Source organism: Amblyomma maculatum, chromosome 7, assembly GCF_055883805.1.
Source record: "Amblyomma maculatum isolate TAMU_Amacu chromosome 7, ASM5588380v1, whole genome shotgun sequence".
Classification (NCBI taxonomy): domain Eukaryota; kingdom Metazoa; phylum Arthropoda; class Arachnida; order Ixodida; family Ixodidae; genus Amblyomma; species Amblyomma maculatum.
The window spans coordinates 137,621,905-137,636,097 of NC_139350.1; the positions used below are offsets into that span (position 1 = coordinate 137,621,905).

A 14,193-nucleotide genomic window follows, 5' to 3' on the forward strand; every position below is an offset into this window, starting at 1 on the left:
TTCACTGCAATTCTCTGAGACACTCGAAGTTGTATACTATCTCGTGTATGGTGTCGTGTCTCCCAGGCCGCGTCGTCTGCCATCTCAGCTGCAGCCATGGATGGTATAACAGAATCGGCAGGCGAAATCTAAAACACACCATCTATGCGGACCTTTATAGAGCCTGAAATTTAATTTTTAAGTGCAATATTTTCATTTGCGGTTGCTTTCTTTTTCTTTTTTTTTGTCAACAAATGGTACAGTGCGGCACTGCTGCAAGCTACTTTCACTGCGGGACGTATTACAAATGGCGGCGCACTGTAGTTATAGAGGATATTCTAGGCACTATATAGAGGCTAGTCAAATGTGCTAGCCTCTATAGTGTCATGTCTCTTTCCAGGGACCATTACCACATTGAGAACACTTCCCGCATTGACTGTTTTGGTAAGGCTCTCTTAGCATTACTGAAAGTTATATAAAAAGAATTCACAGTGGATTTATTGCATCAGTCATTTATCGTAAAATTTGCGCGTAGATACTTTAATCATTTGTGCTCCCGGTTGGGATACACGTCGTTGGGATACAAGCGGGACAGTGTGTGTACTTGCGAGGTTTGTGTACAGTGCGAGTTGCTTACAGCCCTTTCGGTCACGTCTTCTTCAAGTGTGCAGTGCTGTACTTAAAGTAGTACGTAGTACATGTTAATTTGGTGCGGTAGCTACCCTTATAGCTACTCGCTGTTGCAGTATTTTTTTTTTTTTTATGTTGCTTTCCCGAGAACTGGCCTTCATATGTAAGTGCATCGTTGTTGCTTTCAGCTGTTTTAGGCACAGCCTGCCTGTATGCTAGCACACCGTTTGTTGTGTATGCGTCGCCCCTCTGTACCTGTGCACTGCAGAGAAGCACCAGGGCAGATCATCACTGTATTTTAGTTCATGTCATGGGCTGCCGGGACTTCATGTACTGCCTTGTTGTACATGCTTACATTTTAGTTAACTATTAATTCGTAAAATATAAACAAAGGTTAACTTTTCTCATATAGCTGTAAATATTTCGTCATACTGTCTAAGATGCCAAATGAGTTGTTGAAATGTCGGGATGATGCTAGAAATATATTGATCCTTGTTTACCCTTTTGTGCTGTGCTACTACCACAAATTCTGAACAGAACCAGTCATTTCATTTTCTATTGCTGTCCAAAAGAACTTCAGTATACTTTCTTCATCAGTTTAAAAGCACTTCTGCTTGTGTTGCCTCATATATGTTCTGTTTTCACCCAGAACCTCTCCACCTTCCCCAGTACTTCAAGAAATAAAAGTAGTCACTGAGCCGAGCTTAATTGTCCTTTGCTACTTTCACTAGAAAAACATGACCCTGCTCGTCCATGTCATGGGCACGGTTAATGCAGACTTTGCAGAGCATGCTTTTCTTGTCTGCAATATTTGGGCATTTTCAAAACATATTCATCATTGCTCGTAGCAGGCATGCCCATGTGGACTAAAATACTGACTCTTCTAGAAATGAGCCCCACCTTGGCTTATGTGTCATGACATCAACTGTAGTTGATGTTGGGACTTGAGTCACAGGTGCTGACTCTGTAACTACAAAAGGCCTCAATTCAACCGGAAAGGGCATTCTTACACATCTTTTGACTGTGGACCAGTGCACTTGTGCTATTTCGAAAACATGAAAAAATACAGATCAAAACAGGATTGGTGTGCTGGGTGTCTAAATGTACAGCAGTGGACAGTAGGTGCAGCAATTTCACAAGAGTCCATGTGCCTGGTACGTTGTCACAAGAATGCACACAAAGAGACATATATATTACTTTGGTTGTTTTTATTCTAAAAGTCTTGTGAGCTTGAAAAATTCCTTTATGCCGACAAAAGTATGTTCTCTGTGCGAGTTCAAAGTGTTGTGGTGGTGCCTGCTGGCCACAAGGTCAAAAGACATGCACAGAGAGAGAGAGACCCTTTAATGAAGAACAGAGATTTTAGTCGTTTAAATTTCTCTGACATGCTACTCTGTGTAGGAAGGGGAATTTGGGAGGTAACGATGGAAAAAGAATCCTGAGGAGATTAAAAGAAATGAAGAGGGAGATAAAATGCAGCCATTAAGTGTGTTCTAAGGTGCATCGTGGAGTCATGGTATAAAATGAAATGATGAAATGCATAGTCCGATAAATGTGCTTATAGAGTTCACAGCGTGAAAAATGCCACAGTGTGACATTCAAGGCGAACTTAGTTTGTCTAAAAGTCCAATGTCTTTCAAATACGTAAATAAAAAGTTTGTTGCGAGTCTCTGTTGCCTAGGGCAGGCTGAGAGACCTAAAACAATGCCCATTGTTAAAGGCACTGGGGAGAGCTTTTCTATGCTATGTTCGTAGTATGCACGCTCGTCAGCATATGCAGGACACTCAAAAGACATGCACATGTTTATTCAAAGCTTTAGGCACTAAAAAAAAATTATTACTGCTTAAAAGTGTGCTTCCTGTCATAGCAGTATGTGTACACATGCATGTCCTTTTAAGAACCAGCTGGCAGTAAATTTACTACTAGTAGATTATTATACCTACAGCTGTATGCGCTCACATTTTCTGTGATTCAGTTAACTTTTTTTTCAGCCGTATAATGTGCTACTCCTGTGTGGGTAAAGAAAGATCACTTGGGGTTTACTTCTTTAGTTAATGGGTTTAACGTCTCAAAGCATAGTAGAATGGTCCAGAAATTTCAACCACCTGGGTTTTATAACGTGCACTGACATCGCACAATCCAAGGGCGCCTTGGTTTACCCATCACAAAATGGGTCGCCGCGGCATGGAACTTAGGGTCTACCTCAGTCTTTTTGTGAGCCGAAGTATTCAATGTAAGTGTAGTTAATGCAAAAATGATCATACTTAGATCTGTACTGTAACGAAGAAATGCTGCTCTTTTGCTGTTATATACACCTGAAAAAAGCAAGAACGCTAGTTTGGCGTAGTTTATTTTGATATACGTGATATAAGGTGTATGTAGATGACTTTGTATCTTCTTGCCTGCTGTTCCTTGTATCGCTTAGCGCAAGTTTCTCGGCATTTGACAACTGCCACAAAGGACCAGGCCTGCTATTTTAAAGCAGATTGAAGATCAGGACAGTTTACATGGTTAAACCACATGAGAACATATGTCGCTGCTGATGTCACACGCACATTTAATGTAAGCAAACACAAAGGCAGGTAAATTTAAGACAGATGATGTCACAGAAACAGCCGAAAAGTGGCCAGCCATGCCACCTGCCAGAGGCATGCTGTGAGGTGGGCCGTAATGTGTGCTTCTCAAGCTGCCGGGAGTGACATAGATATAAAGCCCAACTTTAACCAAGCCGTATGAATGTGCTTATGTGACCTAGGGTAGCATGTCTAGCCTGGGACTCAAAAGGCTATTCTGATCTCACCCTCCCATCTCAATGGCGAAGCTAAAGTTAGCAGCACTTGCCGATTCCACCGTGACGTGCGGTCTTGTGACGTCACAGGAGTCACCTGTTCATGTCACCTGCCAACTGCAAGAGGCATCCTCAAATAGTTGAAGACAAAGGCCACGGCATCAGACATACCTCACATCTTTATTTACCCCATGCTTTTGCAGTAAATTTGAATTCGGCATAATTTTTTTGCTTTATCTTGGTTATTGAAAAGTCCTACCTTTGTTAAGAAACGAAGGTGCCATTTAAAAGCACTTTATGAAGCAGAATGCATATAATAGGTCACAATCTTTTGACTCTTTTATGAGGCACAAATAGCCCAAAACTCAAGATGTATGTAAGGTGAGGATGGTCTTGTCTGCTTCCCTGAGAAACTTTGGCAGCTTCAAAAGTTCCCCATTGTGCAGCTTAACTGCACACCCCAAGGCATGGGGTCCTTTGACTAACCATGCAGGTAACCTGCCTGCAACAAGTGTGCTACAAAAGCTTTAGTAAAAGTTCACGAGGAATCTGTGCTTGGCTTACTGACTACTGCTGTCAAACCTTATAGGCCACAATGTCATGCAAAAGGTGCTGTCACAGATACCAAAGCCAAGGGAGTAAGTAGACGGGGCATTGCGACAAAAGCAAGCATTTCTGAAGAGTAACAAAATCATAGGAAGTGCCAGGCAACTCTACTCTTTGTTCTTACAGAGAATCAGGGTCTGCCATTATGGTACTCTCGGTGGAGTGGCACAAAGAAAAAAATGGGGGAGAGTACTGCTCTTCATAAACATAATTCAACAGAAAAAAAAAAAAAAAAAAAGCAATTGTAACAATGAGAGCTTTCCATGCTTATCAGGAAGGAGGCATTATATGAAAGTGTTCTTTCTGTCAGGGCCCGAAGGGGGCTATCGGATAGCTTTGTAGATGGTGCCCGCCTGCCACCGTCTCTCGCCTTCCTTCGCCATTGTCATTGCATACAGTGCATTAGGAGTGCACAGTAACTGTTCAAGCTTTGCAACCTGTCACCAAAGTTGCAAGATCACTTGACTGGGTGGCAGCAGTGCCCTGAGCACTGCATGGGCTAAGATGGCCTTAGAGCTTGGGTTTAAAGTTGCGGCTCCATACGCAGAATTCTATATGGGGTTTTATGGCGCATAAGCAACTGTGGCTATCACAAATGTCTTGGCTTTTGATTCATTATTGTCAAGTGAAGTAAACTTAGGGTGTTACAGCAGAGACATGGATGAAATAAACTATGGTGTGTGCAAAGAAAAAAGTCAAGGCTTATATACCTATTTTTTTACTTTTACCCCGCCACAGTGGCTCGGTGGTTAAGATGCTCAACCACTGAACCAGGGTACAGTGGTTTGAACCGTGGCAGCCGTGTTTGAATTGATGCAGAAAGCATAGCACCCGTGTACCGTGCATAGTCAGTACCTGTTAAAGAAGTTAAAGGTGATCGAAATGATCCAGAGCCCTCCCCTAAAGTGTCGCTCATAGCCAAAGTTGGTCTGGAATGTATACAGCTGTTGTGCTTTTCGTCCGGTTCGATCATGAATTCAACCCATAAAGCTATTGATTAAAAAATGTAATTCCACTGGCTGCAAGGATGTTTTAATATTTAGACATAGTAGGTCAAAAATTATGACTGAATAAACATGTTTACTAAATTCTAAGTAATTTAACTGCATGTGTATGCAGCATTCCCCATTTAGGCTCTTGGAATGTCCGATCACTGTTAAAAAGGGAGCTGATCAGTGTAGCGCCTTAACAAAGGAGCACTATTTAATTATTTTCATGGAAACCTGAAGTAAAAGCAGATAACCTTATTGGTGGAAAGTAGTCCTAATAAATAGCGTCGCAGGTCAGTTCCAGCCCAAAATGGGGAGACTCGACTATTCCTCCAGTAGGTGCGCTGAATAGAGCGCCTCTGCAACTCCAGCCAAGGAACAGGCCTACTGGTAGTCTACCAGATATGGTTCCCTCACCACCTTGGATACACAATGCAGTGCCTGCCTATAACGATCGTTTGTGTGTAGAAGTTGAGTGGTCTGGCTTACATTAGCTGTCTACTTGTTCTGGTCTCACAGGAGAATGGCAAAGAAAGCGATTTACGCCAAAGGCTCGCTCTCGACAATGCCGTAAGCTAACCGGTCAAGTGAATTGGTAAATGAGAACATAGATGTCATTTGCCCCGTGCAAACATCTTTAGCTATTTCTGTCTGCTCGTACAAAATCGTGACTGCGACATGATGAAAAATATTGGTCAACGTAATTCACTGTCCTAGTCACCATGCAGCCACCACACGACACACTATTTGAAGGTTAGCAAAAGTAAGGAACATCCCTTTATCTTGTGCGCGACAATATGCACAAAAGGCCAGAAGGGCTATGTAATATATGCAAAAGACTAGCTCATTCCTACCAAATGCCTATACCTGAATTGAGCAACACTTTACATAACCAACTACTGTTCTGAAGCACCCGGGTTCGAACCAAAGAAACATAATGCAACTTGTAGCGTAGACAAGACAGCAATGCAGCAATTGACTACTCTCCAGCCATTCTGTATTTCACTTCCTAGTTTTCTTGTGTACACATGTGCAACAACACCGTCTTCATCACATTTCCACCGCACTTAAAAAAAACAAAAAACCTTGCTGGCAAATGGCTAAATATCCTCTAATACATCACAGTCTTTTAAACCTTGCGGGAAGCTTCTTTTCACATTTACTTCTGCGGGGAGAAGGAAGAGGAGTAGTAGTTGCTGCTGTTGAGGCACACTTTGGTTGAGGGGGGTCTGTCGGTTCTGTGCCGGGCAAAGCCAGGAATGAGGAAGTTCCCGGGCTAACATCTGCGTTAGTGGGGTTATGCGAGGTTGGACTCTGGTCTGCGTTTCTGGTAGTGGACTGGTCGACACTCGGGTGCAGTCAGTGAGCAACAAAATGTTAGCGGGGAGAGCCATCAGAGCTGAGGGCGGAGGTTGGCGCTGAACAACTGCTTTTCTAACAGCTCATAATTTGGACGAGTGCCACACTCGCCCATCATCCAGCAGGTGTGAGACTGGTCCAATTCGCTCAACAACTCTTCGAGGCTCTGAAACCGAGCAGCCAGCTTGCCTCACACAATCGGCTTGCAAACTCGCACATAGTCGCCAATCTGAAAGTCATAGTGCTTGGTTCCACTTCGCTGGTCTGCATAAAGCTTATATTTGGCTTGCTTCTGCTCTAGCCACTGGCAATAGAGCTTCAGCGCTCTTGTACGATCAGTCGAGAAGCACTGATCCGGGCAGGCACACAACGTTAAGTCTTATGCGAGGCATCTGGCCATGAACTAGGATGGCTAGCGCGATTCCTGTCGTGGAATGTGGCGCACAGTTGTAGACACAGTTATAATAGCGGTACGTAGGTCACGTCGCTCGCAAAGAGCCATCTGAGCATATGCCCTGAAAACCCTATTAAACTGTCCTACAAGTCCATTGGCTTAAGGGTCATAAACTGAGGAGTAGCAGTTACGTATACCCCGAGGATGAAAATTGTGGTCCATGATCCGACACTATTTCCTCAGGGTAATCCTCGTGAACAAATGTACCTAGAAGCAATTCTTGAACTGTGGCAGTTGTGAAAGAAGCCTCTGGCCATTTACTGTAATAGTCAATGAGTGTTATTGCAAAGCGACAGTTACTAGGAGCTTGGTCGAAACGGCCCACGATGTCAATAGCAGGCTTATCCCAAAGCTTGCCTGGCAAAGCAACAGGTTGCAGAGGAACAGTAGAGACCTGAACAATAGCAGCATTGCTGGAAGAATCATCTTCGACTTTCTGCACTTCACTGGAACGATCAGACGACTTGCAGACAGATTCCAAATAGCCCACTTCGCCGCACCGACGACACTTTCGTTTGCGAGCTTGCCATGTGGAGTCGTTCGCCAAGTGGGCAGGAGTGGGCATGATAGACGGCCAGCAGTCCACGCCGAGGTCCTGGTTTAAGCTAACATCCTCGTCGCCAAAATATGTAGTATCTTACACGAGACAGAAACGCAGCAATTGACTGTTCTTCTCGCTGCGCGCGTGCAGCACTTCGCCTTTACCGCACAACTCACAACACAAAATAGCTCATGCGTACCAATAGCAATAATTAACACCGCCGCAACAAAATTAACACTTTTAAAGCTATGACGAGCAAATATCACACAGATGAAACGCTACTCGGCTGAACACTTGCAGAGCGCCATTTTAAACGGAAGCGCGCATCCACTGACGTCATCATGCGCGGGTCACGTGAGTGTGACGTATTTTTGTGCGTGGCAGGAGGAGAAACGTGTGTGGTGTAGGCTGCTGCCACGGGTGTGTCTGCAGCCTCGGCCAAGATGATTTTAAGATATCAGCCAACGTTACTAGTAACGTTGATAACAAGTGCAGGTTTATATATTTTGTATAATATATTTAATTTACAGCATAAAGCTTATCTTTCAGCAATATTATTTTTAAGTATTCTTCGTGCCAGAGTAACGTCGCATAGCAACGAAGGACGCCACTCAGACTGCATACACAAACGAGCCAAGCAACAGGTGGCGGTCCTCGTGGTTTTTATTTTGGCGCGTTGCATACTATGTCAGATGCCCGCGTCTCAAGAAGTTTTCTGACTGGAAACTGGTAAGTTGCATTGGCTGTTTAGTTTGTATTTCGTGTAATTTTTGACTGCATGACAAGCATTCGCATCAGCGTTCTCGCTGCGCGATTTAAATTATATATGGCACGATTAAATAAAATAAAGCGGCACTTGTTCTCTTAGGTCAACTTTTTTCTTATAGAGAGTACAGGGTTCCAAAAAGTGTCATTTAGAAATTAAAACATTACACTGGTTTGCACCAAGCCGACCGAGCTGTGATAGTCAATTGAAGGAGACTGTCGCCTTCATAACGTCGTTTTGTCGATCGCGCCTATCGGCATAATCTCTATCTCCTGTTGTTGGCTGAAACAAGGTTAGAACTCGTTGGGTGGCCACAAATCCTTGCCTGCGTCTGCTTGCTTTGACTGTCGCACCAGTCTGCTTCTTATATATATATATTTTTTTTTTTATCGTGCACTGTACCGATCGATTACCGCGATGGTTCTGGGTCAGAGTTGTTGTTTACAAGAAATGCTATTACTGAGCTAAGAACTCGTTCCCTCTTTTCAAGCTTGCCCCGTTGTTGTTGTTCAACACATTTATTATTCCTAACGGGTAGGGTGTATGGGTGCAGGCCCTCGACTGCTGTACCCAAGGGATGCGGGATCTAATCCCGACCGCGGCGGGCGCTTTTCGACTGTGGCGAAAAGCAAGGCGTTCGTGTGCTGTACAATGTCAGTGCACGTTGAAGAACCCCAGGTGGTCGAAATTTCTGCAGCTTTCCACTACAGAGCCTAGTCGCTTTGGGATGTTAAATTAAACCTGATAAACCAAACTTTCAAGCTGGCAGTGGTAATCACTATCGCTGAATTTGGAAACGAAAATTATTTCCACCAGCTACTGCAAGATTAAATCCCTTATTATCGTCAAGTTCTATCTTTTGGATTTCACATAAAATGAGCCATTGTTTCACTTCTCACTGTTTCAAAAGTTAATACTATTACGAGTATTGCCTAAGCTGTACTCAAAGAGTGCATGCTCTCCTGTTTGGATATCTGTGTGGTGGTGGTAGTGGTTTTATTATTAAATAATAAAAAAGAAGGAACAGTGTGTGGCCGGCGGCGGGAACTGCTGTCTAAACAACTAAAGCACCTGAGCGGCAGCCGGCGGGACAGAAAATGGGAAAGAGAGACGGTAGCCAAGGGAAGTACCGAGGGGAGCGATAGGAAGAAAGGACAGGGGGAGGTATGTACATATTTACAAAATACAAAAGCGCAATGAGTTCACGTCGCTCGCGCGCAAGTGTCCGAGCACTGTCCACAAATGCCTGCACGCATGTGGCCACTGCAATTGTTTAGAATATAGTTACATGGCTCTATATAAATAGCCTCACGCACGTAGCGTCCTAGATATATGTATGTGCCGTTTCCATATTTTGTCACCATGGGAAAGATGACATGTTTGTTCTAACTGGTTTGTGAAGAAATTATCAGTTTATTCTAGCTAGCATGTATCAACTGATTTAGGCTGCAATCTGCTGTAAACTGTTGCAAAAACTAGATTGAACCAGTTTGGAACTTTCACCTGTGTTCTCCTATAAATTGTCGCATTTGTGTTGCAGTTTTGTGATGCCACTGCACAAGACATCGTCCTGCTGTTCCTCGGCACCATCTCTGCCTTCCTGCCGGCTGGCCAGGCTGGTCACATGACGAATGCCTTCATACACCAGCAGCAAGCTGTCGCCTTCTACGATGGTGGCAGCACCAACTTTACCACTCTGCCACCTGCCGAGACCTCTGTGGAAGCAATACAGCACAGTGGGGCAATGACCATCTTTGACACCGTAACCATCTTTGAGCGCAACAAAATGATGCGCAAGTTTTTCCTCACCTATGTCATCATTGCTTAACACATACGCAAGTTTCATTTATTCTTATACCAAAACTTAGTTTTATGCTACAAGTGAATAATTTTTCATACTCGATTTTTGCATACATGCCTTTTTTAATCGCCCAGTATTACCAAAGTGTTGGTCATGAAAGATTAGTATGTGAGAATGTGAATCTATATAAACTCCCCATTTTCTGTGTTACTGTAGCCTCCAAATAAGATAAATTATAATGGGATGGGGGCCAATATTGGTGGCCAGTGCTGCAGAAAAGCAAATGTGCACATCTTTTTTTTCTTAGTCTTTTTTTTTTTTGCTCTTGTTACCTATATATGCCCTTAGACGATTGACTGCTCACCTTATGCTTGGTTCAAGGATTTTAGTCCACGCCCTCAGATATTGGTTTAGTGTCTATTCTCTTGTGCTCTGGCATTTTGGACTTATGTCTAAAAGCAGTAAGCTAGATGTAGTCCTAAATTATCTACTATTTGGAACTATATGCCTATTGGCATATTACATGCAAGGGGCTCCCATTTCTTTTTTTTTATCCCTCTTTTCATTATGGTGTCACAGGTATAACTGAGAGTGCAGGTTCATTTTCTCAGCAAAGCTGTCAGTGCTTTTAGGATAAGCATTTAATGTTCTTGGTGCAGTTGATTTAAGCTCCGCTCATTTCTTAAGGCTTCTTTCTATCTTTGTAAACAATCTGGAGTTGGGCTAGTTGGTGAACAGTAAAGACGGCAGAAAATGGCACACCTCCACCTGATATACGGTATCTGTTCTTTTCTGGTATGTGTACTTTTATCTTCAGCCATGCAGTGTTGGAGAAGGTTTCTTGTTGGTTTAAATTTTTCTTTTTTTTGTGGCATTTTTCATTACGAAAGTATACATGCTCATTGATGACAGGTATGTTGTTGCTTGGGATGGTCAGCTGTACAGACTGCGGCAAGAGTTGTTCTACTCGCTTTTGCGAGAAAGTGCATCATGGTTCGACAGGCACTGTACTGCTGAATCGAGGAATAAATGGGGAAGCTCATTGGGATCAACATCAATTGACTCGGTTTCCTAGAAACTGCTTTAAAATGGAGTTTCATTGGAACAGAGTGCTGTGTACCGCAAGACCTGCTACGCGCATGCTGCCCTGACCGGAACATTTTTATGAAACTGCATCAACACTATGCGTGAATGCTATTCCAGCATCAGAAGTAGCCTCTGTTAGGTGGTGGGAGCAAAATACAGGTGCAAAAAGCATGGCTTTGCAATTACCAATTTCCTGAACTTGATAAAAAAGGGTGAAGAGCATAACAGACAGAATGCTGCGCGGTTTTTCCTTTGCACGCGTGCAACTTTTCAAGTTCACTGTGCCATGTGTATGCATTTCAAGTCTTTGCCTCAGTGGTGGTGGAGTTGTTCAAGGGTCAGCACATGTCAAGGAAGATGTAACGGCTGATTGATCACAATATTTGGAGCTGAAAGGTATTGGTGACTGAAAATATCCAAGCAGAAATGCTGCAAGCTGGAGAGAAAGGGGTGGCAGGTATCTGTCAGAGGCTTCGAAGAAGTGAATGGAGGCATTGTAATTCGCTGACACATGTAAAGAAAATTCTTTTATTTACACACTTGCCTTTCTGTATTCGCATACAGGGAAATTGATGGGCTTCGTCACGGCACAGATAAGAATGAACAGCATAGAGGTTGTGGGTTTGTATCCTACTGGTAGCATGTGGTCGTTCTTTATTCTACTTCCTAGTCAGTTATTTGCACGTTTAACTAATACTTGATACAGTCAAACCTCGCTATAATGAACATAGATATAGCGAATTATTGGATAAAACAAACTAAAAATCAAAGTTTGGTTGGTCTATGCTTTATTTCTATGGGAGTTCAATCTGTATAATAAGATGAAAAATTCAGAATTTGACACTAGATCGGTTATAACGAAGCAGCTTTCTTGCATTCAAGCAGCAAAAAAATGCGTTAAGGAGCAGGAAAAAAGACCAAGAAACACAATTTTTGAATTGCCTGCACATTTGCGTGTCGTGTCATTTTGAGGTTACAACAAATACTACCGCCAACGGATTATAGCCTTCGAGATCACATCCCCACGCCATGGCCAGCATAAACTCTATGATGGCCGGCTCCCTCACCACCACCACTCGAGTCTAGCCATGCAACGGCTGACAGACATCTGACTGGCATGTCATCCACATTGCCTCATCATATCATGAGCCTCTGTTGTGCCTCTGCCACTCCAAATGACCCGTGCATGCTGCACTCCCTGAGTCCGTTGGCTCCTTCATTTTTGCTCTCAAACATGGAACGAAAGGCGAGATTTCGTGTTTATACCTAGCTTTTAATTAAAAAATTGTGCGTTTTCACACCTTTGTGTTATCCATATTCATCCAAACTATAGTCGACGACGAAGCGGAGACAATCAGTGGCTAGTTGACGTAGACGACGAAGTTGGTTGCCTGGAACCGCGCTCAGACCGCTGCTCGGACCGCTCTCGGACTTCGGCAGTCTTCTAGGCTGTGCGTTTTCACACCTTTGTGTTATCCATATTCATCCAAACTATAGTTGACGACGAAGCGGAGACAATCAGTGGCTAGTTGACGTAGACGACGAAGTTGGTTGCCTGGAACCGCGCTCAGACCGCTGCTCGGACCGCTCTCGGACTTCGGCAGTCTTCTAGGCTCAGGGCATTGCCTGGACGTTTGGCGCAATACCCGTTACAGTCTGGTGGAGTGCGCTGGGTACGTTTTCCCACGTTTACACGCTTCACGACGGATCTGACTCCGGTCCACCAGCGACTCAGTCGCCGCCTCCGCGGACAGTCGCCTGAGGTTGGGCCCCTTTCCACCCCTACGAGGATCACGCAGCCGCAACTCTCGAGCCACCTCGACATGGTCACTGATCCCAGGCTCTCAGCTCCGATCCTTTGCCACCCACCGCGAACAGCACCATCTTTTCACGGCGACGTCATCGAAGACGCTGAGGATTGGCTGGCTACCTTCGAGCGAGTGGCTCGGTACAACGGCTGGAGTGACCAGCGAAAGCTCAATAATGTTTACTTCGCCCTAGAAAAGTCTGCGCGTACGTGGTTCGAAAACCGCGAGGGCGCTCTTACCACCTGGCAAGCATCTTGCCATGAACTTCTGACCACCTTCCCCAATGCCGATCGCCGCGAGAAAGCTGAAGCTGCACTTCAGTCCAGAAACCAGCGTCCAAATGAAAGTGTACGCATGTTCTGTGAAGACATGACCCGTCATTTCCAGCGCGCAGACCTCAATATGAAAGAGGAGACGAAGCTTCGCCACCTCATGCGTGGAGTTAAGCAGGAGCTGTTTGCGGGCCTCGTTCGCAGTCCACCGCGTACCGTTGCTGAATTCCTCGCGGAAGCAACGACCATGGAAACGACGCTCCAACAACGGGCCCGGCAGTACAACCAAGATGTCAGCAGTCTGGCCCCAGATGTTTTTTTGTCGTGCCATGGAGGCGGTGCGGATGCCGTACGTGACCTCATTCGGTTGGTTGTTCGAGAGGAACTCCAACGTTTCCGTCTGTCTCGAGTGCGCCAGTGACCTCACTGACCGAAGTCGTCAGAGATGAAGTACGCCATGCTGCTCGTGAATTCCCGGCCACCAACGTACTGCAGCGCGGCGATGAAATGCCCACGCACACATCCGTTGTTCCTCAGGCAGCTGCCTACGGTCCTGTCGCTACCATGCCTCCACGGGTCGACGACAAACGAACGTACGCGTTCGTCGCACGTCAAGCAGCTGCCTGTGGTCCTATTGACCCGACACCGGTGGTTAGTCACATCAGTCCGTATGACGTATCGGCTCAAGCTGTGGTGCCTGTTACACGCCCTCGCAAGTCGGACGTGTGGCGTACGCGGGACCGCAGGCCAATCTGCTACCACTGCGGGGAGGCCGGCCACCTTAACCGTGCATGCCCGTATCGCCGAGTGAGACTTCCCGGCTTCGCACCCGATACGCCCTGTCCACGGAACGGCGAACGGCCGCTCGAAGTAGAAGCTCATCTGTCGGCCAGTCAGAGGCCTGGGAGATACAGGTGCTATGACTCAGGATCGTCATCTCCGCTGCGGTACCATTCCCCAAGCCCTCGCAGAGACCCCAGCAATACTGAGCGGCGTTCTCAAAGTCCACACCGGGAAAACTAATTCCAGCGGTCTCCGGAGGCAGGGCCGCTGTTGTCGGAAAAATTGAAGATCCTCCGCCGCCGATACACCGATACGCTGATTTCTCACAGG

General features: G+C 45.2%; 1 protein-coding gene across 1 annotated transcript; it reads left to right on the forward strand.

Moving 5' to 3' along the window:
* Positions 1-7,369: 7,369 nt before the first annotated feature.
* LOC146184840 (uncharacterized) lies at positions 7,370-12,997 on the forward strand. Its single transcript, XM_084608632.1, has 4 exons — positions 7,370-7,379; positions 7,943-8,076; positions 9,654-9,875; positions 11,565-12,997. The coding sequence occupies exons 1-4, from the start codon at positions 7,370-7,372 to the stop codon at positions 11,571-11,573; spliced, it is 375 nt and encodes a 124-aa protein (XP_084464758.1). The 3' UTR covers positions 11,574-12,997.
* The last annotated feature ends 1,196 nt before the right edge of the window (positions 12,998-14,193 follow it).

What these genes read in the sequence shown, in the direction of transcription:
- LOC146184840 (XM_084608632.1), top strand. An exon ending in AGTTTTCTGACTGGAAACTG is followed by an intron (nt 8,077 to 9,653) that starts GTAAGTTGCATT and finishes TTTGTGTTGCAG; the next exon opens with TTTTGTGATGCCACTGCACA.